The sequence below is a fragment of the Lepidochelys kempii genome, chromosome 13, assembly GCF_965140285.1.
Source record: "Lepidochelys kempii isolate rLepKem1 chromosome 13, rLepKem1.hap1, whole genome shotgun sequence".
In the NCBI taxonomy this organism is placed as follows: Eukaryota; Metazoa; Chordata; order Testudines; family Cheloniidae; genus Lepidochelys; species Lepidochelys kempii.
This window is the reverse complement of record NC_136392.1, coordinates 2,082,701-2,104,945: the sequence shown is the minus strand read 5'-3', so window position 1 is coordinate 2,104,945 and position 22,245 is coordinate 2,082,701. Positions and strand designations below refer to the sequence as shown.

The 22,245-nt window shown below is 46.5% G+C and overlaps 2 protein-coding genes across 4 annotated transcripts in view; both read left to right on the top strand.

Annotated features, from left to right (window-relative positions):
* The window catches only part of DNMT3B (DNA methyltransferase 3 beta), a 47,357-nt gene extending 43,231 nt beyond the window's left edge, over positions 1-4,126 (top strand). Inside the window, exon 19 of the mRNA XM_078848306.1 lies at positions 2-4,126. Coding sequence (XP_078704432.1) covers positions 2-143 — 142 coding nt within the window. The 3' untranslated portion in view covers positions 144-4,126. The remainder of the gene's footprint in view (position 1) is intronic.
* Positions 4,127-8,064: 3,938 nt separating this feature from the next.
* MAPRE1 (microtubule associated protein RP/EB family member 1) lies at positions 8,065-21,090 on the top strand. 3 transcript variants are annotated; one of them, XM_073308706.2, is made up of 7 exons: positions 8,065-8,288; positions 9,326-9,449; positions 14,018-14,163; positions 15,704-15,911; positions 16,498-16,616; positions 17,231-17,383; positions 17,772-21,090. In XM_073308706.2, the coding sequence occupies exons 2-7, from the start codon at positions 9,329-9,331 to the stop codon at positions 17,826-17,828; spliced, it is 804 nt and encodes a 267-aa protein (XP_073164807.1). In that variant the 5' UTR covers positions 8,065-8,288; positions 9,326-9,328; the 3' UTR covers positions 17,829-21,090. The 3 variants fall into 3 exon arrangements, with proteins under 3 accessions (XP_073164807.1, XP_073164805.1, XP_073164806.1); XM_073308704.2 differs by having other exon boundaries at positions 8,065-8,292; XM_073308705.1 differs by lacking the exon at positions 8,065-8,288 and adding an exon at positions 8,501-8,602.
* Positions 21,091-22,245: the final 1,155 nt, after the last annotated feature.

The window sequence follows — 22,245 nt, the reverse complement described above, 5'->3', positions numbered from 1 at the left end:
GGATTTTTGGCTTCCCCCTTCACTACACGGATGTGTCCAACATGGGGCGTGGAGCACGTCAGAAGCTACTCGGGAGATCGTGGAGCGTCCCGGTCATTCGGCACCTGTTTGCCCCGCTCAAGGATTATTTTGCCTGTGAATAGCAGGGATTCCTTTGTCTCTTCTGGTAAAGATGCACTAGCTCAACTGCCTGTGTGGGAGAGGGAAGGAAGAGAATGGCCCACAAGCTCCATTACTTGGTAGGAAATGGTCCCCCGAGCCACACGCTTTGGGAAGGAAGTGTGGCCCTGTAGGGAGAGTGTAGGAAACTTTCTTTAACCAAAGAACCTGTTAGGGTGACTTTTTCAAAGGGACAGAAGACAACGCTCTTTAGAAAATACCAAACACAGAAGCTAGCTTACCCCAGCCAGGAGAGCGTAGGTATGGTGGATGAGACACAGAGCATTAATCATTCCATTTTACTGTACAATTGAAAAGTAGCAATTCAGAGGCTGGGTGGTGAAAGCCCCTGGCTGGCGTGCTGCAACCAAACTTGAAATAGGTAGAAACAAAGCTTTTGTGAAGACAAACCAGCCTCTCAAAACAGTTGCTAAGAAATCAGAACGGTAGCCACAGGTATAAAGAACCCTGTCAGGTTACTGAACGAACAAGCGGGATACAAGAACCAAATCGCTTTTTACATTTTTTTTATTTGTTAAAGTTTAATTTTGTGTTTAAACTTTTGTTGCTGCTTTAAGGCATTACATGAGAATGTGGAAATTCCTAGACCTGAATGTAGCTGAAACTGAACTGTGAGGTGATAGAATGACTGTTCTAGTTAGAGCTAACGAAATGTTGTTGTTTGTGTTTGGCTGTAGTTTTACCAATATTCACTCCTTCCTTTTTAAAACATTCTTTTAATTTTTACATTAAGAACTGCTGAACAGCTAGAAAGGTAAAACATTCATCAGTTTCTGGAGGGTTTGGGCTCCAAGTCGAAAAGGAAAATGTTCTCTTAACGTTTTGCAAACGAATGTGCTGAAATGGGCAGGAAGGGGCAGCGATCTTGTTCAATGCTGGTTTTTTTTAAAAACCGCAAAACTTTATTTTTATTAACTGTTTTATAAACCTGGACAGTGTTGCCAACACAGTGCTGCTCAATCCTGATCCCACTAAGTCTCCAGGAGTGAAATCCTGGCCCTTTGAAGTCCATGGCAAGACTTCCATTGACTTCAGTGCAGCCAAAATTTCACCCTAGGAATTTTGCCCTGGGCTTTGGCCTGATTCTTCTCCCGGGTTAGTCAGTGGTGCTTTTCCTGCTGACTACAGTGGGGCTGGAGCAGGCCCGTGTTAACAGAATAGGAAACCCTCCTGCCATGGAGTAAACGCTCAACACCCCTCGCCCTCCCCCGGGAGAGTCAGTTTTTATTATACGGTCTATCAGACAGAGTCTCACTGTTCTTATCTCATCTGCCATCCCTGCACATGTAGCTAATGTCTGTTAAGAAGCATAGAGGGTCACATTTTTACTCTGATCTTTGCCCGCCCACAGGCACAAAACGGTGTGCAAAACAGGTGGGACAGGTGGGCCTCCACCAGCACCAGTTGTGTGCATGGCCCCGGCCTTGGCAGGTGCAGTCAGCTACCCATTGTGAAGTGGATGATGCCCTTTGCTGAGTTGGGTTTGACCAGGGTTGAAAATCTGGCTTCAGGCTGAACAATTAAATATGGATCTAGCGCCACGGGAACCTTCCTGTCTAATCCACTGCCATGCTCTGAGAAAGGAACGTCCCAATCAGGTCCAGCCGTCGTGATGGTGGCTATGGCAGACCTGCTGCCCCAGCGCCTTGCTGAGGGTCTCACCTTACTTCCTGCCTTTACTGGAAAAAACAAACATTTGAAACGTTGAAAGAAACTCCCAAGACTGACTGGCGTTTGCTGGATCCTGAATTGGATAAAGCCTAGACTCAAAGATTTCACCATCAAATACATTAATCATGGGCCGGGCAAGCCAGTGTGTAGGGCTCGCTTGCATATTGTACATATACCATGATGAACAGTCTCTCTGATAGATCTACTAATGGCGCAGGACCCTTTGATAGGGAAGTCAGACTTTTTTCCCCGCAGAGCTTCTCCTAAAAGTGGCACCCTCATGTGCATACTGCCATGCTTTTGAAACAGTCCAGGACTTCAGCTCCTCTGTCCTCTCCTAGCTCTGTTCTTCACTCAAAACAGTGGCCCCAGTGAAGTGAAGCACTTTTTATGCCCATGCTTAATAGTATGCATGTGCTTATAGAAGTGCTTTGCTGAATTGCATTAAGTGTTGCTATATCTGATTTGACTGAAAGCAAATGCCATTGCATCTAAGAAAAGGATCGAGCACTAGACAGACCAATGGACTCTGGATAGTAGTTGGAAGGGCTTCCATTTTTTCCGCAGCCTTCAAGCATCTCTTGCTTTTCTAAATTAAGAGAAGCCTCTGTCTCCTATGCCAAGTAAACATCTGCCTGCCCCCTCATACAGTCTTGCAGGCTGTGTGAAAAGCTGGGCAAACAGAAGTCTTTCTGCATTGTGCTCAGCAGTGTTCCTAAAGGGCAGCCTCCACTTTAACAGGGATCCATGAGAAATGAGAGCATCCCTATCTCTGCTCCTTCTGCCCCAGGAGACCCCTGTGCATTTCCTTCCCAGGTCCTAGAAGAGGGCATCATCTCCAGTGGATGAAAACTCTCATGTTTCCTACTCCTCTCATGGTGTCGCTTACCCTGTGTTGAGCTGTTTTTGATCTACGTGCAGATTGTTTCCCACCTCCAGCCGCAGCTGCAGCCTGCCTCCTCTTGACGCCCAGAGTCAGCTGGGAACTGACAGCAGGGGGAAGCAGGTCAGAGCCATGGGAGACAGGGGTTTTCCCACAGAGGAGAGACTGAGTAATGCTCTCCTCTCAGTCCTGCTTGGCACTTCCTCCCCAGTTGCACTTGGAAACCCTGTCAGTTAGCTGTTCCCAGGTGACATCCACTTGAGAATGCACTGATTCCAAAACAGCGCTCTCCTATGTGCTACCTCCATTCTTTCTAAGCAACTCAGGGACAAGAAGCAGCCTATCATCTCCCTTCTTCATTGCACGCCCATAAACTACATAGATGCGACTCAGGAGACACATGGGGCCAGATTTTCAAGTGATGCAGGTGTTCAAAATGCTCTTCTCAAGTGAGCATGCAACTGACAAGTCTGCATGCATTAATGCACATGCAGCTGGCTAATTGGGTGCCTCTGTGTGCAAAGTTGGAGTAACTCCACATGCATTTGCATGCCTACCTCGTCTGAAACTCTTGAAACAAAAGCTAAACTCTGAACCCTAAACCTATTCTGGATCTGGATTAGAACACTAATTCCTCATCCCAGCCCTAGTTTACTGTAATGTGAAAGCATTTTATAGTCCCTGAGCTCCAAGTGGGTGGACCGCAAAACCCGACAGAGAAGAACAAAGTTTTGCATGTTTGCAGGAGTCTGCCCACATGGAGCTCATGGCAGAATTGAGACTTTAAATTCAAATGAGACAAGAAGATTACAAAATCCTCATGTGAGTCCTCCATTTATTTTAGCCTTTGACCTTTTTTCAGACTGAATTAACACACACAACCTCAACTCAGCTTCATCTTTGAATTCTCTATCCCAGTTTTTATATCCTTCCCTTCCTCATCAAAAGAAAAATTAATAAATACAATGCAGAAGATTTGGAAAGCAAACAAAGATAAGGAAAAGAGGAATAAGAGTTGTCTTGGCATTAAATTTACATGAAAAATTGTAATTTTCCGCAAAATATTTTTTCCCTGTGAAATCTGCCTTTTATTACGTGTTTATACAAATGTTTTAAGGAGAGAGCTGCATTTCAGGAATTCTATTTTAATGATTCTTAAAAGCCTTTTACTCTCATTGGTGCTATTTTTTTTAGACTAAGGATTTTAATGTCAAAACTTTTGTGGGTGATCTTTTAAAATCACGACAAGCTTGTATTTTTGTTGTGTTGCAATAATTCATGTTTTCTGTAAAATGGGCCCAGTACCAAAGTGTGAAAAATCAAAACTCTGCCTTGTCTAAACAGTTTACTGCTTTTCTTATGGAAAAGAAAAAAGATCAATGCCCTGAGTTTACCTTAACATTTATCACAGTTTAATTAAAATCAGTATTTCTATACGACTGGACAATTTTTTTTTAACAGAAACAAGAGAAAGTAAAAAAAAACACAGTACTGTGCTGGGAAATGGTGGTGATAAGAAATGTGTTTAAAATTAGTTAGCTGTCCACTTAGTATTCTTGTCATGTGAGTAGAAGCGTTATTACCACACCCACACGGTTATCTACCAAGCATCTTAAACACCTAGCTGAGGTGATCATATCCACATTGTTCCTCACTCTGAAGTGGATAAGAAGCCAGTAGTACTTTATCAGTTACAGCTTGACTTCTCTTCATAGGGATGTTTGTGGTCATCTAGAAGCCTTTGCTCCTGGCTGTGAATTCTCTGCCAGAGAATTTGGTCTGGCCTGACTGAAGACTTTTCCCTTATTTTTCTTAAAGCCCGTGATACTAATTAGAAGTTTTAACTGTTTTTCTGAACTGTTTTTTAGAGAGCGAAGCCCCTAGAGAAGGCTGTTACAAAAAGAACTATATATAAATTATAATTGGTGAACCTTCTGCTCTCTAAAGCATTAGAAACTCACATGATTGGACAGGAATTTCTAAATAGTTATTGCTAAAGAAACACTCCTCTTGTTTGTGTTCATCATGCTCCTTACGTTACAGTGCTACATATCACATGAGCAAAGACATATCTTCAAGATGAACAAAAAAGGAAACTAACTGCAAGATATGTTAAAAATATACATGCATCAAGGAGCAGCATAAACTTTGTATTTTTGTTGTTTGCTTTTGCACATTGTAGTCATAAAGATGAGGTATTTTCTATATTATGTCTCCAGCTATGTGCAATATGTACAATGGAGACATACAACAAGGAGACATAATTCTCCACTGCCTGGCATCTTGTGTCTCCATCTACATCTACACAAAGTGAGTGTAGAGAACTGGTGAAAAGTACAACACAGGCTGAAGAACAAAGAAGATTCAGGTCCTTAGCTATTAACACCTACCCAGGCTAACATGGTCTTCTAGGGAGCTATGAGAAGTTTGAGTATGTGAATGCAGGGAAGACAGAGTCATTGACTGATAGTACTGAGGTAGATTCCATGCAGATTTAAAGAACAATTTACACTTGTCTTTCATCTTGTGAGGATTTCTTTTAGCCCTGGATTGAGGATGAGCAATGGCTACTCATTTGTTGTACCCAGTGATGAGGACTGGTGATGCCTTATTTTCCTGTTGGCAAATGTTTTTATACCCTGGGAGGTTGAAGTGGCAGATGATGTATTCCTAGAGCAGAGGTGGGCAAGCTACAGTGGCCTGCAGGACTGTCCTGCCTGGCCCCTGAGCTCCTGGTCGGGGAGGCTAGCCCACGGCTCTTCCCCCGCTGTCCTCCCTCCCCTGCAGCCATGCCGCCACGTGGGCAGGGCTTTGGCCCGCGGCTCCTCTTGGGCAGCGTCAGGGGTTAAGGAGCAGGGGGGGGTTGGATGGTGTGGAGGTTCTGGGGGGAGGCAATCAGGGAGCAGGGGGAGTTGGATAGGAGCAGGGGGTCCTGGGAGGGGGCAGTCAGGGGTCAAGGAGCAGGGGGGGTTGGATGGGTCAGGGGTTCTGAGGGGGGGTGGGAAGGGGTGGATGGAGGTGGAAGCCAGGCTGTTTGAGGAGGCACAGCCTTCCCTACCTGGCCCGCCATACAGTTGTGCAACCCCGATGTGGCTCTGGGGCCAAAAAGTTTGCCCACCCCAGTCCTAGAGAGTGGGGTAAGCCATGCCAGTTCTCTTTTGGCCAAGCGGGAAAGGGCTTATCTCCCTGAAATGGGGATGGGTGGCTGGGTGGGGATGAACATGGTCCTACTTGGTGGTTGGGGGTGGCCAAGGTCTGGCTTGGGCAGTAAGGGGAGACATGGCCACTATGCAAAAGACAAACCTGAGTAAACGCCTCAGCCGTTGCTGATTCTCTTACCTAAAGTGTGCATGTGTCTTCAGAGTCCCCTGGCCCTCCCCCTGCGAGGAGAGGAGCTCAGTTCCCGCCAGGGTCCCTATGCAGCACCAGAGACAACAGGCCAAACAAACAGGGAAACTGGAGGCTGCTGGGACCTAGAGGGGTCTCTGTGCAGGATGGTCGGGGTTTGCTGGGGGGCAGTTTGCCTGGGGCAAAGGAGGGGCTGGGGGGGAGGAGGAGGGGTTGGGGGCAGAGAGGCTGGAGGGAGGGGCTGTGAGTCAGGGAGGAAGCGATGAGGTAAGGGTGGGGGAGACTGGAGGGCAGAGGAGGGGCGGGGGGGAGGTGGGAAGTGATGAGCTGTGGACTGGAGGGCAGAGGAGGGGTGGGGGGCAGTGAGCTGGGGGGAGGGGCCATGAGCGGGGGGGGGGAAGCGATGAGCTGCTGGGGGGGAGGGGCTGTGAGCCGGGGGGGGGAAAGCGATGAGCTAAGGGTTGGGGGGGCAGTGAGCCGGGGGGAGGGGCTGTGAGCCGCGTGGGGGGAAGTGATGAGCTAAGAGCTGGGGGGGGCAGTGAGCCGGGGGGGGAGGGGCTATTAGCCATGTGGGGGAAGCGATGAGCTAAGGGCGGGGAGAGGCTCGGGGGATGGGCAGTGAGCCGGGGGGGGAGGGGCTGTGGGCTGTGTGGGGGAAGCGATGAGCTAAGGGCGGGGAGGGGCTCGGGGGATGGGCAGTGAGCCGGGGGGGAGAGGCTGTGGGCTGCGTGGGGGCAGCGAAGGGCGGGGCGGGGAGGGGCTAGGGGGAGGGGCAGTGAGCCGGGGGGGAGGGGCTGTGGGCTGTGTGGGGGAAGCGATGAGCTAAGGGCGGGGAGGGGCAGTGAGCCGGGGGGAGGGGCTGTGAGCTGTGTGGGGGCAGCGAAGGGCGGGGAGGGCCTGGGGGGAGGGGCAGTGAGCCGGGGGGAGAGGCTGTGAGCTGTGTGGGGGCAGCGAAGGGCGGGGAGGGGCTGGGGGGAGGGGCTGTGAGCCGGGGGGGGGAGGGGCTGTGGGCTGTGTGGGGGAAGCGATGAGCTAAGGGCGGGGAGGGGCAGTGAGCCGGGGGGAGGGGCTGTGAGCTGTGTGGGGGCAGCGAAGGGCGGGGAGGGGCTGGGGGGAGGGGCAGTGAGCCGGGGGGAGGGGCTGTGAGCTGTGTGGGGGCAGCGAAGGGCGGGGAGGGCCTGGGGGGAGGGGCTGTGAGCCGGGGGGGTGGCTGTGAGCTGTGTGGGGGCAGCGAAGGGCGGGGAGGGCCTGGGGGGAGGGGCAGTGAGCCGGGGGGAGAGGCTGTGAGCTGTGTGGGGGAAGCGATGAGCTAAGGGCGGGGAGGGGCAGTGAGCCGGGGGGAGGGGCTGTGAGCTGTGTGGGGGCAGCGAAGGGCGGGGAGGGGCTGGGGGGAGGGGCAGTGAGCCGGGGGGAGGGGCTGTGAGCTGTGTGGGGGCAGCGAAGGGCGAGGAGGGGCTGGGGGGAGGGGCAGTGAGCCGGGGGGAGGGGCTGTGAGCTGTGTGGGGGCAGCGAAGGGCGGGGAGGGCCTGGGGGGAGGGGCTGTGAGCCGGGGGGGTGGCTGTGAGCTGTGTGGGGGCAGCGAAGGGCGGGGAGGGCCTGGGGGGAGGGGCTGTGAGCCGGGGGGGGAGGGGCTGTGGGCTGTGTGGGGGAAGCGATGAGCTAAGGGCGGGGAGGGGCAGTGAGCCGGGGGGGAGGGGCTGTGAGCTGTGTGGGGGCAGCGAAGGGCGGGGAGGGCCTGGGGGGAGGGGCTGTGAGCCGGGGGGGAGGGGCTGTGAGCTGTGTGGGGGCAGCGAAGGGCGGGGAGGGGCTGGGGGGAGGGGCTGTGAGCCGTGTGGAGGAAGCGATGAGCGAAGGGCGGGGAGGGGCTGGGGGCGGATGACCCAGAAGGGGGCGGAGTCTGGCAAGGTAGCCCAATGACCGACCCCAGCAATCCTCCGCCCTCAACGGGGGAGGGGCTAAATAATATCACGTGACCCAAGGAGGAGGCCGTGCTGCGCCTTAGCAACGAGGCCTCGGCCCCGCCCCTTAGTAACTACTTCCCGCCTCGCCTCGCCCCCCCCCAACACGAGGAAAGGTGACAAGCGACGCTCGCTGCAACGGACGCCGGGTAGTGACGCGAGCACGTACAGTGCGCGTGACGTGCTGCTCCCGGGCGGGCAGGCGGGCGGGGCCGGTTTGAACGCGGAGGAGACGGGGCAGAGCCGGGGCAGGTAACGGGGTCGCGGCGCCGGCCGGGGCCCGCGGCCCGGCCGGGGAGGGGCCTAGGGGGCGGGGCCGGCAGGCCGTGAGGCCCGGCGCGAGGCCTGGGGCTGGGGCGGGGCCGGGGCCGGCTGAGGCGCCCCCCCCGCCCCCGGGCCGCTGAGCCCTGACGGGCCGGCCTGGGGCAGCAGCGGCCCCCTCCCCGGGCGCGTGTCGCCGCCCAGCGGGCAGGGCCGGTAACGGCCGGGGCGGCGGCCGCGTGAAGCGCCCCGTCGGCGGGGGCCGCGATGGCCGGGCCCTGCGGGCGCCGGGGGCGGAGAGGTGAGAGATGCGGGGGGGTCTGTAGCTGTGCGCGTCCCGCGGGGGGGGGGGCGGCGGCGGCGGCGGCGGGACGCTTCCAGCGGCGACCGCTCCCCGCGGGAGTTAGGCGCGGGCAGGGACGATCCTCCTGCCCGGCCCGGCAGCCCTGCAGGGCGGGCGGGTCGCGCTCCTTCGGTCCCGTGTCGGTGAGAAAAAGAGACTCTGAGGGGCCCTGGCTTTTTGCTGAGGCGACTTCCCTGGAGGCTGGTACTGGGAAAGGAGAGGGTGGCTTCTGCTTATGGGCGGGGGTGGCGAGCGGCTGAATGGTTTAGCGGCCTCAGCCCTGCCACCTGCACTCGGTACGGTCCACCAGGAAACCTGCCCCGCAGTGTAGTGGACTATCCTTTTCGGCAGTCTTCGGGGCCAGGGGCAAGAGGGCTGAACCAGCTCATCCGAGACGTCCGGGGGGAAGCGTGCTCGGGGAAGTCTGGGTGGCATCTGCTGATCTGTCTCCCACGTCTCTCACAAAATACTAAATCCATTCCTCTCCGCTTCCGATGACTTGGGGTATTTCCAGCAGCTAGTTCTGTTACCGGGCCCTGTTAGAATCTGCCCTCTGTAGCAACAGGAGGGTGTAAATCAGGGTGTACGTTACTGTTCTAACCAGTCAAGTCTGTAGCAGATCTTATTCTACCCATATACAACTTTAGTATGAAACTTTAATCTGTGGTTTCTATCTTTCAGAAAATGGCAGTTAATGTGTATTCTACTTCAGTGACCAGTGATAACTTGAGTCGACATGACATGATTGCCTGGATCAACGAGTCTTTGCAGTTGAACCTGACAAAGATTGAACATCTGTGCTCAGGTAAGAGGGCTGATGACAGGGCACGAATAGGGGTTTTAAGAGCATCCAGTAGTCTGTCACTGGATCTTGCTTGATTTGAGGCTTGCTAACCCTGGACCCCAAACTATCTTAGTTGTGAGTGCAAAGGATTGCTTCTATAGCTTTGTGGAAGCTGAAGACTTGTACGCTCCACTCTTACCTTAGCATATAGCCTTGAACTTTCAGCTCATAGCCCTGTTGTCAAACAAAATAGGCAAAAGCTGGAGACTGTAAAACATGGTTATGATACACCTTTACACTGCCACAACTACATGGTTAGTTAAAATTCTAGTATAGACAAACCCATAATCAGAGTTAATCTGTGGGTCTTGCATTATAACTTGGCTGTGACACTGTCTCTGAAACCCTGCATTTAATGTGAAAGGTGTATTCCTCTTAGAAGATTATAGTTTAAGATATAGGACAAAAGTTCAGGAAAGGGAGAATGAAGTGAAATCATTGGTGTGGAGAGGGGAAGCTTCCTGGGAGAAACTGAGTTCTAAAGGAGGATTTGAAGTGGATTTCATCAACGGGAAGTAGACTTTCCAAGCATCTTTTCATGCCAACACGAAAAGAAAGACGGAAACTAGATAGTGGCCACTGTTTATAGTGGTGGTGGTGACCAACTTCTATGAATAGCTGGTTACTAAAAAGATGAAAAGAAAAGTAAGGTGGCAGGCCTGGGAGGAGTTTAAGGATTGAACTGGGACAGCAGATGGGAAAAATATACTGGTAGAACTTTGAAGGTGAGGTCAAGGATCTCTAATTTAATGGGGTAAGGAGGCAAAGCCCAACAAGGTGATTTGAGGTGATATAGTTGGAGTTGAGAGGATTTTGATATGGTGGTGTTTTGGATAGACTTGGAGGGGGAGAGAAGGGAAGTGTGTTAGGGTTATGGTCCTGAAGAGTCACATTTTAAAGGAGTTAGTTCTGGAAATTGAAACAAAAGGGTGTCTTTTGATGCTGATAAAAATGAAGTAACAGACCTCGAGACAGGATATGGGGAAGGAAAAAAGAGTTGAAGACTAACCCAAGGTTGTGAGCATGGGATACAGGAAAAGTAGTGGTAGATAAGGTAGGTGGAGAGGATCAGGAGAAAATAGTTCAGTTCTAGGAGGTGAGTATGAGACAGTGGCAGGACATCCAGTAGGTGGGAAACATGGAATTTCCTGATTGGACAAAGGAGGGGGAGAAGGAAAGGAGAGTGAGGTGCTATTAATAAGATGCTGCAGAAATGGTCAGCAAGGGTAGAAAGAACCAAAAGTACAGAGTTACAAGAATCAAAGAACTGAGCTGAGTTACCCAGTGTCCAAGGTTTTAAATCAGAATAAGAATAAAGACTTTTGGATTGCTGGTGTCTTTTATTTTGAACTCCATGAGAACCTTGCCCTGGGGAGTGAGAGAACCTACATCAGCTTCTGTAGAATCTTGATTAATTTTTAAAGGTCTTAGATCCTACCACTCACCATTGCAACGAAAAACTTTCAAATGCATACTTTCTCTTAACTGCGTAGTGTCACTTTCCAGTGTCTGAAAACAGACCTCTCCAGTGCTGCTGCTCATTTCTCTACAGTGTGAAATAAGCAAGATGAAACAGTTTTGCTGCTGTTCAATGAAAACTGACTGGTCATGTCAACTTCCTGGGGAATGTCATGAGCAGCAGAGGCAGACACTGGAGTTATTCGCTGAATAGAAGAAAAAGATGCTGGAGGGTTCAGTTGCAGACGCTTCTTTCCTACCTTAATTTGCACCATCAGAAGGTTATGGAGAAGGGAGAAGAAGCTCTTTTCCAATAACAGGAGGAGACAGTGGGAGCCCCAAGCAGGAACAGCAGCCTGATTGAAACTCCTGCATTCTTCCCCTTCCTAACAGCTGCAGATGGCATGACTAGACCACACATTAGGACTAAAGGCAAAAGGGAACTTGGAATTCATAGAATCCTAATGTAGTGCCAATCTTTAAAAAAGGGAAGAAGGAGGATCCTGGGAACTAGAGGCCAGTCAGCCTCACCTCAGTCCCCAGAAAAATCATGGAGCAGGTCCTCAAAGAATCAATCCTGAAGCACTTACATGAGAGGAAAGTGATCGGGAACAGTCAGCATGGATTCACCAAGGGAAGGTCATGCCTGACTAATCTAATCGCCTTCTATGATGAGATTACTGGTTCTGTGGATGAAGGGAAAGCAGTGGATGTATTGTTTCTTGACTTTAGCAGAGCTTTTGACACAGTCTCCCACAGTATTCTTGTCAGCAAGTTAAAGAAGTATGGGCTGGATGGATGCACTATAAGGTGGGTAGAAAGTTGGCTAGATTGTCGGGCTCAACGGGTAGTGATCAATGGCTCCATGTCTAGTTGGCAGCCGGTATCAAGTGGAGTGCCCCAGGGGTCGGTCCTGGGGCCGGTTTTGTTCAATATCTTCATAAATGATCTGGAGGATGGTGTGGATTGCACTCTCCGCAAATTTGCGGATGATACTAAACTGGGAGGAGTGGTAGATACACTGGAGGGCAGGGATAGGATACAGAGGGACCTAGACAAATTGGAGGATTGGGCCAAAAGAAATCTGATGAGGTTCAATAAGGATAAGTGCAGGGTCCTGCACTTAGGATGGAAGAACCCAATGCACAGCTACAGACTAGGGACCGAATGGCTAGGCAGCAGTTCTACGGAAAAGGACCAAGGGGTGACAGTGGATGAGAAGCTGGATATGAGTCAGCAGTGTGCCCTTGTTGCCAAGAAGGCCAATGGCATTTTGGGATGTATAAGTAGGGGCATAGCGAGCAGATCGAGGGACGTGATCGTCCCCCTCTATTCGACATTGGTGAGGCCTCATCTGGAGTACTGTGTCCAGTTTTGGGCCCCACACTACAAGAAGGATGTGGATAAATTGGAGAGAGTCCAGCGAAGGGCAACAAAAACGATTAGGGGTCTGGAACACATGACTTATGAGGAGAGGCTGAGGGAACTGGGATTGTTTAGTCTGCAGAAGAGAAGAATGAGGGGGGATTTGATAGCTGCTTTCAACTACCTGAGAGGTGGTTCCAGAGAGGATGGTTCTAGACTATTCTCAGTGGTAGATGAGGACGGGACAAGGAGTAATGGTCTCAAGTTGCAGTGGGGGAGGTTTAGGTTGGATATTAGGAAAAACATTTTCACTAGGAGGGTGGTGAAACACTGGAATGCGTTACCTAGGGAGGTGGTGGAATCTCCTTCCATAGAAGTTTTTAAGGTCAGGCTTGACAAAGCCCTGGCTGGGATGATTTAATTGGGGATTGGTCCTGCTTTGAGCAGGGGGTTGGACTAGATGACCTCCTGAGGTCCCTTCCAACCCTGATATTCTATGATTCTATGAATTCTATGTTCTTGGCAGTTAAACGGACTTCTTACAAATTTTCCACAAAAGTGTACCACCGGTCTTGGTATGACAGTTCAGGGTATTTGGCTTCTGTTGTCGCCAGTGAATGTGGACATGGACTCCTTTGGTATATCTGGAAAAAAATAACCCCTCCAAGATAGGCACCTCCCATGTATGTGGCTAGTTCACCTTCCAAACCTATTACCAAATACATATTACCTCTGCAGCCAACCGGAAGGGCTGGCAACTTCTTTTTTGTTAATTAAAATTTTTGCAGAATCTAAGTTAATACTTGCTGGGGAAAGATTTCTATTTTTTGCTGGGTGAGTGGATTTCATCCCCCTCCCCGACCCCCAAGTTCTAAATTGTAGTTATGTGGGGACAGGAAGGGAATGAGAGGTCTTTGAGGTGGGTGGAATGAAGCACTGGCTTTTTTGTTACTTTTATTATGTCTGGATTTCTGTTAGGGAGTGAGGATTGATATGGCCTTTTAACTCCCAGGGCACCAAGAACTGTGGATAAGTGCTGTTTTAGTTAGTTATTTAGTTATTTAGTTATTTAGTTATTTAGTTATTTAGTTATTTAGTTATTTAGTTATTTAGTTATTTAGTTATTTAGTTATTTAGTTATTTAGTTATTTAGTTATTTAGTTATTTAGTTATTTAGTCATTCTAATTTCTAAAATAATCTCAAATTTATTCACTAGTTAGAGAACCAGGTTTTCTTGCCTAGCCGAATATGACTGGTTATCTATCCCACATAACCCCACTGAGTTAATTGTTGAAGTAATGTCATGGTGCAGATCCTAGTTACATGCTCACTCAGTGAGTTATGGAGGCAGTGTAATAAGGGTTCAAATCATAACAGGGACCACCTTATAACCTTCATATTTCCCCTCTCTTGCAGTAAATGGTCTGCCCAGGAGTCTCTGATTCTGACTTACTTTGAATAAGATGTTGTAGCCATGTTGGTCCCAGGATATTAGAGAGTCAAGGTGGGTGAGGCAATGTCTTTTATTGGACCAACTTCTGTTGATGAAAGAGACAAGCTTCTGAGCTACACCTGAAGAAGAGTTCTGTGTAGCTTGAAAGCTTCTCTATTTCACCAAAAGAAGTTGGTCCAATAAAAGATATTACCTTGCCCAACTTCTCTTTGTATAAGATGGCTTATGGAAACATTCTGTTTTTCTTGGCAGGTGCTGCCTACTGTCAGTTTTTGGACATGCTCTTCCCTGGTTCTGTAGCACTCAAGAAAGTGAAATTTCAAGCAAAGCTGGAACATGAATACATTCAAAACTTCAAGATTCTACAAGCAGGTTTTAAGCGAATGGGTGTTGACAAAGTAAGCTGGAATTGTAATTGGTACTCCTTGCACTTGGGTGCACACATTTTAGTTTCAAGTTATCAGTACTGCCAGCTGCACAGCTGTATGAACCCTATGGCTTAGACCTGGATTTCTGTTTACATCTGGGTGTCTGCCAGTCATCAGCTTAGATGACAGCACTTACCCTTCTGACTTCCCAAAATTGGAAATTGAGCTGCTAGGATTGGATTTCTGGCTCTTACAAACAGAATGAGTTTCACTACCTGAAACATACATGTTTACTTACAGAATACTGTTACAACTCTTCTGACATACTGCAGTTGAGCTTCCTGCTCTGTTTGTGCCAGACGTGGCTACAACCAATTGGTGTGATGGTCCCAAGGACTGCAAGTTTTACTACTTCCCACAAATTCCAAGCTGCTGTAGAGTAGACCTGTGAAAGTGATGCTTCACAGTTTAAATAATCTTTGGTTTCAGAGTAGCAGCTGTGTTAGTCTATATCTATAAAAAGAAAAGGAGTACTTGTGGCACCTTAGAGACTAACATTAATTAGAGCATAAGCTTTCGTGAGCTACAGCTTACTTCATTGGATGCATACAGTGGAAAATATAGTGGGGAGATTTTATATATGCAGAGAACATGAAACAATGGGTGTTACCATACAGACACCCATTGTTTCATGTTCTCTGCGTATATAAAATCTCCCCGCTATATTTTCCACTGCATGCATCCGATGAAGTGTAGCTCATGAAAGCTTATGCTCTAATAAATTTTAGTCTCTAAGGTGCCACAAGTCCTCCTTTTAAATAATCTTTGTGTTCATGGAAAGTGCAGTTTATTCATGTAACGGGTACTGCATAGCAATATCAGTACAAGGTTTCAATATTAACATTTCAATGTTATCTCTTATTTTGAGGGAACCTCACCTAAGGGTGAATTCATAGGTGCACTGAACGGATATAGAGAATGGGCTAAGACTGCTATTTATTTTGTGCAGTTCTTGTTTAGTAAGAACTGGGCTGGACTGCTATGTCTCAGATCACTGAATAACCATCAGATGGCTAGCCTTGGTCATTGCCCATTTGGACTGACCTTCAAGTTTTTAATAATTCTCTATCTCCCTTCTCGCAGGGTGGCGTGCACTGTGGGAGAGAGGAACCATCCCAAAACTGGGTGTTGAGGAGTGTGTGGGGGGGTGGGCCAACAGGTGAGACTTGGCATGAAGTTAAGATGTTAGAGTAGGGAGAGATGGACAGACTTTAGGATAGGAGGAGCAAATTTGACATTGGAACTCACTGCAGAAATTCTTACTGCCTAATGGTATAAGATGTGATAGTCGCCACTCAACTTTAAGGGTCCAATTATCTCTCCATTCCAACTAATGGAGAAAAATCTTTGACCACTCCTGCGTTTAAATACATAAGAGAAATCCTCCCTGGATTTAGACTAGAGATTGAATTTACACAATCCTGAGCACAGTCTGTGACTTTGTAGAGCTTGCTCTTTACTCTCAGATTATTTCCCTTCTGTTTAACAAGCTTTATTTCTCCCTCCCCAGATAATCCCTGTGGACAAACTAGTGAAAGGAAAATTTCAGGACAATTTTGAATTTGTTCAATGGTTCAAAAAATTTTTTGACGCAAACTATGATGGGAAAGAGTATGACCCTGTTGCGGCTCGACAAGGCCAAGAAACAGCTCCAGCACCCACCCTTGTTGCTCCAGTACTGAACAAACCCAAGAAAGCTCTCAGTTCCGGCAGTGCAGGTAAAGGAAACATTGAAGATCTTCCGAAAGTCTTTCTAGTTGATAAGAGCTTCAATAACCTAAATAGCAAAACTGACTCATTGCTTAATTTCAGTGCATTAAATTGTGGTAGTTCATAGCTTTCCTCTATTTCACAAAGATTCCAGTCTCTCAAAACACAGAATCAAATCATATGCCTGAGATCACACTGTAGTGCTAAACTTCTTATTTCATGGAGGATAGGAAGCTCTTTTCCATGTGAGACACTTAATCTGTAGGTTTGGCATGGCAGGCATTTTCAGGTCAGATAGTGTGTAACCATTAGAATTGCTATACCTCTTATAGATGACAGTTTCCTGGGAGCCACAGAAATGAAGGCTGCAAGAACAGACGCTTCTTCCTTAAAGAAAATGGCGATGATTGGTACCAACACCCTTGCCAGGGAGAAGGGACACTTCACATGGGGAGCTTGGGGCATTTCTTCCTGCATTACACTGGCTTTCAAATTCTTCACTGTTCTATCTAAGCATGGATGGAAATAACTCCTGAGGGGACTTGGTTCTAAAAATGATTAGGCTAAGAATTAACACTGCATCTTGCCTTCTAGCTCCTCAAAGGCCCATTGTTACTCAGAGAACCACAGCAGCTCCTAAAACTGGCACTGGAATGGTTAAAAAGGCTCCCGTAGGAATAGTAGAGGATGAATCAGCAGAGCTGATCCAGCAGGTGAGTGTTAAACCTGTGGACTGTCAGGTTAAGTGAAAGTGCTCTAGATTAATCTACCTGAATCTTTATTTAAGTTAAGAAATGACTGGGTCTTGGAAATATAGCAAACAATTCAAATGTTTGTGCAACATGGCATACACACACACTAACTTAAATCTATTACATCCTGATACTTCATCGTACAGCACTGTTGCAGACATCTAGCAGCATTGCAGTTAAACTATGAATGGCTGCTGCTATGCTGCAGTAGTCAGTGTGAGATGTCATGGATCACACTGTTATAAACTAAACTGACCTCATGTAAATGGTAATTTAGCCTCTAAAAGAATAAGCTGGGCAGATGGTTGGGTTTTTACCTGCATGAAGTAGTGATCTCTTAACATTTGCAAAGAGGACCATCCCTCATGTGAATTGGATGTCTAGCACAGAAATAGAACATATATGAAGTAAACTGAGTCTCAGTAATAGACCAGTGCAGGTCTTGATTAGTCCCAAAGTGGTCTCACATCACGAAAAGCTGCTTTTTTTGTGAACTGTGAGAATCTTGCTTTCTGAGTAAATGCTTTGCAGACTTCTCTCTGGTGGAGAAATGGTCATGTGTGACTCTTTGGCAGATCAATGTATTGAAACTTACTGTTGAAGATCTGGAGAAGGAGAGGGACTTCTACTTCGGCAAACTGAGAAATATCGAATTGATCTGCCAAGAGAACGAAGGGGAGAGTGATCCAGTGTTGCAGAGGATTGTGGAAATTCTTTATGCAACAGATGTAAGTCTGCCTTTACATAAACTACTAGTTGGCAAGCGAGTGAATTTTCTCTAACTAGAAGTCTTCCATGAAGCCAGTGTCAAATCTTGCTTTCTTCGATGTGCTTTGGGGCAGGCATCTTTTGTACTAAAGCTCTAGATAGTATCCTTGTGGTTACGCAGGAGTTTCAGTTTGAATGGAAAAATACTTGAAATTCCGTGACAACTGGATCCAAGATTTGAGAGGGGAAAATCTTTCTAGTATTGTGTCTGGTCTTTCATAAGTGAGTGTATACCTCCTTGACAGTATCCCAAGTAAAACTGTAGGGAAGGGTATGTGCAACCAGCTGGATCAGTGGGCCTCATTTGACATCTGCTTCCATTAATACATTCATTCTTTCCCCCTTCAGGAAGGCTTTGTGATACCTGACGAAGGAGCACCACAAGAGGAACAAGAAGAGTATTAACAGTCCACATACTGTACCAGCAGAGCAGGAACATCAGAATTCTTTGCCCCAAATCATGTGCTTAACTGTAAAATACTCCACTTTATTATTCTTAGAGGACTCACTGGTTTCTTTTCGTAAGCAAAAAGTACCTCTTCTTAAAGTGCACTTTGCAGAAGTTTTACTCTTTTCCAATGGGTTTGAGTTAGGAGCTCTTTTTCACTTCGTAGCAGAACAGTATTAACATCTAGTTGGTATATTTAGGGAACAAGAGGTTGAATATTTTGAAGCTTGCTGCGGAATTGTTTGGTTGCTGGTTAAACATTGGTTTGTGGAAAGTCTTTTCTTCTGTATCTTACTGAGGTGGAGTGTGTAGTAGAGAAACTAATGACTGACTCACTGAAAGATTGAGTTAATGTGAAATTGCGGCAGAGAACTTCTAATAAAAATGCCTTAAGAGTATTTAAAATATGCTTCCATATGCCAAATTATAAAGTGATGTGACAGGAGATTTTATGTGCTTCATAATGGGGTAAGAAAGCGTCTACGTTGCACTGCTGTCTGGGAGGCCTTGTGTGGCAATGTGACTACTCAAAAGGGGCTAGTAAAATAAAACTTCATCCCTGTGTAAAGTCGCTTACTAAGTGGTTAGTTCTCAATGACAAAATAGGCTTTAATGTTGCCCATCATAAGATTGGGAGGGAGTATGAAGAGCTCAGACAAACGTACAAATTATCTTGAGTGCTAAATCTTTCTCTGACATTGTGACTAACAACTTTGCCAAACCCGTGAACTATATTTTCTGAGAAATAACATGTATCTAGTCGTATTGCCTGGAAGGTTCTTCAAAAGTTTCTCACTTCACTCTCTGGATCATTTTTCTACTTGTCCTGTCTCCCTCTATTTTTGTGGTGTCCTTTCTGGTATGTTTGTTTCTGTTTCCCATTCTCTCCCCCGTCCTAGAGTACTGGTTAAATCAATGGACCTAACAGAACCTGCCTTATGCAAGTGTCTGTTGTATTAAAGGGAGTGAGCGGGTTGAGGCTTTACCTATTTTGTGCCTGTTGGGAAGTCTTCCTCAGCTCTTGGTGTATCTTAATAGTGATACTTGCCAGTACAGTAACCTTCTGGGGACAAAAAATGTGTTAGCTAATAGAAAAGCTAATGTTGCTGCAGAAAATACAGTACCCAGACTAACTTTAATATTAATATTTAAGATACTTTATTCTTGAACTGTCCATTCCTTTGCTATCAAGTTCCTCTCATTGCTGTTTGTGTTTGGCAAGATCCCACAGGACATATGATCCACCCACCCTGAGTCTGATCAGTCCTGATGTGCTTGTATGCATTTGTTTCTGGTCGTAGCTTGTCCTAAAATGTGTGTAGAAGGCGAGCATTTTATGGTAACTGTTGTGTAGTGCATGAATCTTTGTGAAGTTCAGTGGAAAACCCAATTTCAGTGAATGCCAAAAATAAAATAAAATGCAAGTAACTAGCCATTGTTTAAAATTGCAGTGGTGCTATTTCTCTTGTGGCCTTCTAGACTTTTGTTGCCCTAAAATTCCATTTTACTGAAAAACCATATTCCACCTGGATTTTTCTTGACAGGGTTTTTTCTACTTTAAGCCGTTTCTAAATAAAGTTCTGTATTTCAAGAGTGTCATGTCTGCTGGAGTCGTCATGTTCTGGGGATATGATTAGACTAAGCAAAGGATCCTGGTATTTTCAGTCTGAAGCTACACTACTTGCAACGTTGGCCTTCATCCTCAAATCATAGCTCCATTCCTTGCTCAAATTACTGCTGCATTGATTTATCTTGGGGCTCCCCTGTATCCTGTTGGGAGAGAACTTCTTTTGGTATTTTAGGCTTACAGTGAATACAAATCATAGTTTGACTGTGGGCTTCCCCTTCCTTGGGTGTAATGTAGTGGAGCAGTGTAACAGCAACATTTGGTCTGTTTCTCTGTATCTAACTCATGAAGTCTAATGCATTGCATTACTAGAACACCAAAGTTAAAAGAATACCATGTTTTTGACCTTAGGTTCAGTCACCGGCCTCTCTGAGCAAACATCTCTTTTAATTTAGTCATCTTGTTAAACTTGCCGTTAGTTTCAGTGAGCCAAGCCTTAATGTTAGACAAGTACTAACTAGCTTCTGCAGAAACAAATGCTAATGTGGCATGTCTTGCCTTTTAAATTCTGATAAATCCCCCAAAGTCCTGCCAGTATTCATGCTGGCAGACTTTTGGAATGGTCCATAGAGGTCTTATCCTAAGGAATAGTTACTGATGGCAACAAAACTAGTACTGCAGTGTGAAAGTGCATTGGTAAAATGGGGTTTTGATGCACATAAAATCTTCTCTACTATTACTTATTTGGTATGAGGTCAAAAACTTACTATCTTTCTTTTGATAACTGTGTAGATCACTGTTATCCTTTCTGCATACTCAAGGCAAAGTAGCAACATGTGGCTTGTGTGACCTGCCGTGGGAAATTACATTTGTAGGCTTTACACATTTTGTGAAGAGTCAGCTACGTGCTATGGATCATTGTGGTTTTACCTCTGTATCACAAGATCCTACCTGGTGAGGAGCAAGGATGGATCCATGTTTACCATGACACTAGATGAGTTGTGCTGTGATCAATTTGACCTCTGCTTCTGCCAAAAGCAAACAGATCTCTTAGGTTAAAGGGGAAAGAATAATTGGAATTGTGCTCCTTGACCACAAAATAGTCAAATGTCTAGTTGGTATCCAATGAGTCTACACAACTCAATGTGGAAACTTTCAGTCTTGCAAGTCAAAGTCCTATGAAATTCCAGATTGCTGCATCATTCCCTAATATACCAAGAAATGACAAGTCATAAATAGAATTTGGAAATCCATAATACAGGTAACTTATTTACAAGTTTGTATCATAGACTTTTTTGGCAGTCTTTTATAATTTCGTTGCTGGAAAGAAAATAACCAGAATAAACTTAAAACTCAAGTGGCTACTCTGCTGACCTGGTACAGCATTGGCTGATAGATGTTAAGTGCTTTTCTGCTGGAATGACTATTTCAGAAAACAAACAAACAACCTTTCTTAGATTTAGTTTTATCAGTTATGTGAAACAAAATGGAACAACCAAAAGCTTATATCTATCTTTCTGTACCCAATGTGTCTTACAGGTGTGCACTCTGATTTTTTTAACTTAATTGTTCAATCTTTTCAAAATTCCTGGTTTGCAATGACAATTCTTACTGTAACTGTTAAAAGGCTCCAAATAAAAGCCAAGAATTTACATCACTCATTTGTCTTAATATTTAATGTGACCACTGTTGCACTGACAAATGATATCCTGTTTTTGCTTTTGATGTTAGCACTCAATAACACATTTATAGAATTAGCTGAAGTTGAACTAGTACTTGGGGATCCTCTTAGGCTAGTGGTTTGAGCACCACTGGGAGCTAGGAACTAGTTCTGATCATAGGTTTCAGAGTAGCAGCCGTGTTAGTCTGTATTCGCAAAAAGAAAAGGAGGACTTGTGGCACCTTAGAGACTAACCAATTTATTTGAGCATAAACTTTCGTGAGCTGCAGCTCACTTCATCGGATGCATGGAGCTCACAAAAGCTTATGCTCAAATAACTTTGTTAGTCTCTAAGGTGCCACAAGTCCTCCTTTAGTTCTGATCATAGCTCTCTTCCCCCTACTGTGCTTACTAAGATGTGGCTATATCTCAGAGGGTTTGAGGATTAGCTGGGAATTGTTTGTACAGTGCTCTGACTGGAACTACGCAAGTCTTAAGAACCCAGTGTAAAGAAAAATGGCACTATGCAATGCTCTATGGATTTCTGAGCTTAATAATGAAAATTCTGTAGCTATTCCCATCGTTAGTGTAAACAGCTCATCTACACTTGTGCAATTAAGAAAATAACTTGGCCTGTTGTGCAGGAACTCTTAAACTCGAGTCCAATTGCTTCTACAGCACTGAAGGCATAATGTGTAAGTACTGAAGTCTTCTAATACTGTCCACGCATGGTTTGCAATACATCTACTCTGGCAAAATGGGGCTCTTCAACAGATGCCTGCCATGTGATTATAGTCTTGTGATACAGAGCAGAGGATGACAGCCGCCCACCTAGTCACTGTGAGAGAAACTCCTACTGCATTTTGGTTAAAAGAGGGTGCCATTCCCTTGTTTTTGGAAATTGCTTGACTTTCCAGAGCAGCTTCATTACACCTGTACAAAAGATGGCAGCAAACTGGTGTGGGTTCCAGAGCAGCATAGCTTAGGTGTGATGCTTTAAGCTTAGAATTGCCAGGTGTAAAATCATGGCTGAGTTTTTTTCCTTCTCCTTTGCTGCTTTTTCTTACAAGTTGGGTGGTATTAATTGATTCAAAAATTATTCTCAGAGTTCCATCTTTGAAAGATAACTTAATTTTTCCCTTTGCAG

Coding starts and splice junctions, on each gene's coding strand:
- MAPRE1 (XM_073308706.2), top strand. CDS start 9,329: ATGGCAGTTAATGTGTATTCTACTTCAGTGACCAGTGATAACTTGAGT. Junction 9,450..14,017: donor GATTGAACATCTGTGCTCAG/GTAAGAGGGCTG, acceptor TTTTCTTGGCAG/GTGCTGCCTACTGTCAGTTT. Junction 14,164..15,703: donor AGCGAATGGGTGTTGACAAA/GTAAGCTGGAAT, acceptor CTCCCTCCCCAG/ATAATCCCTGTGGACAAACT.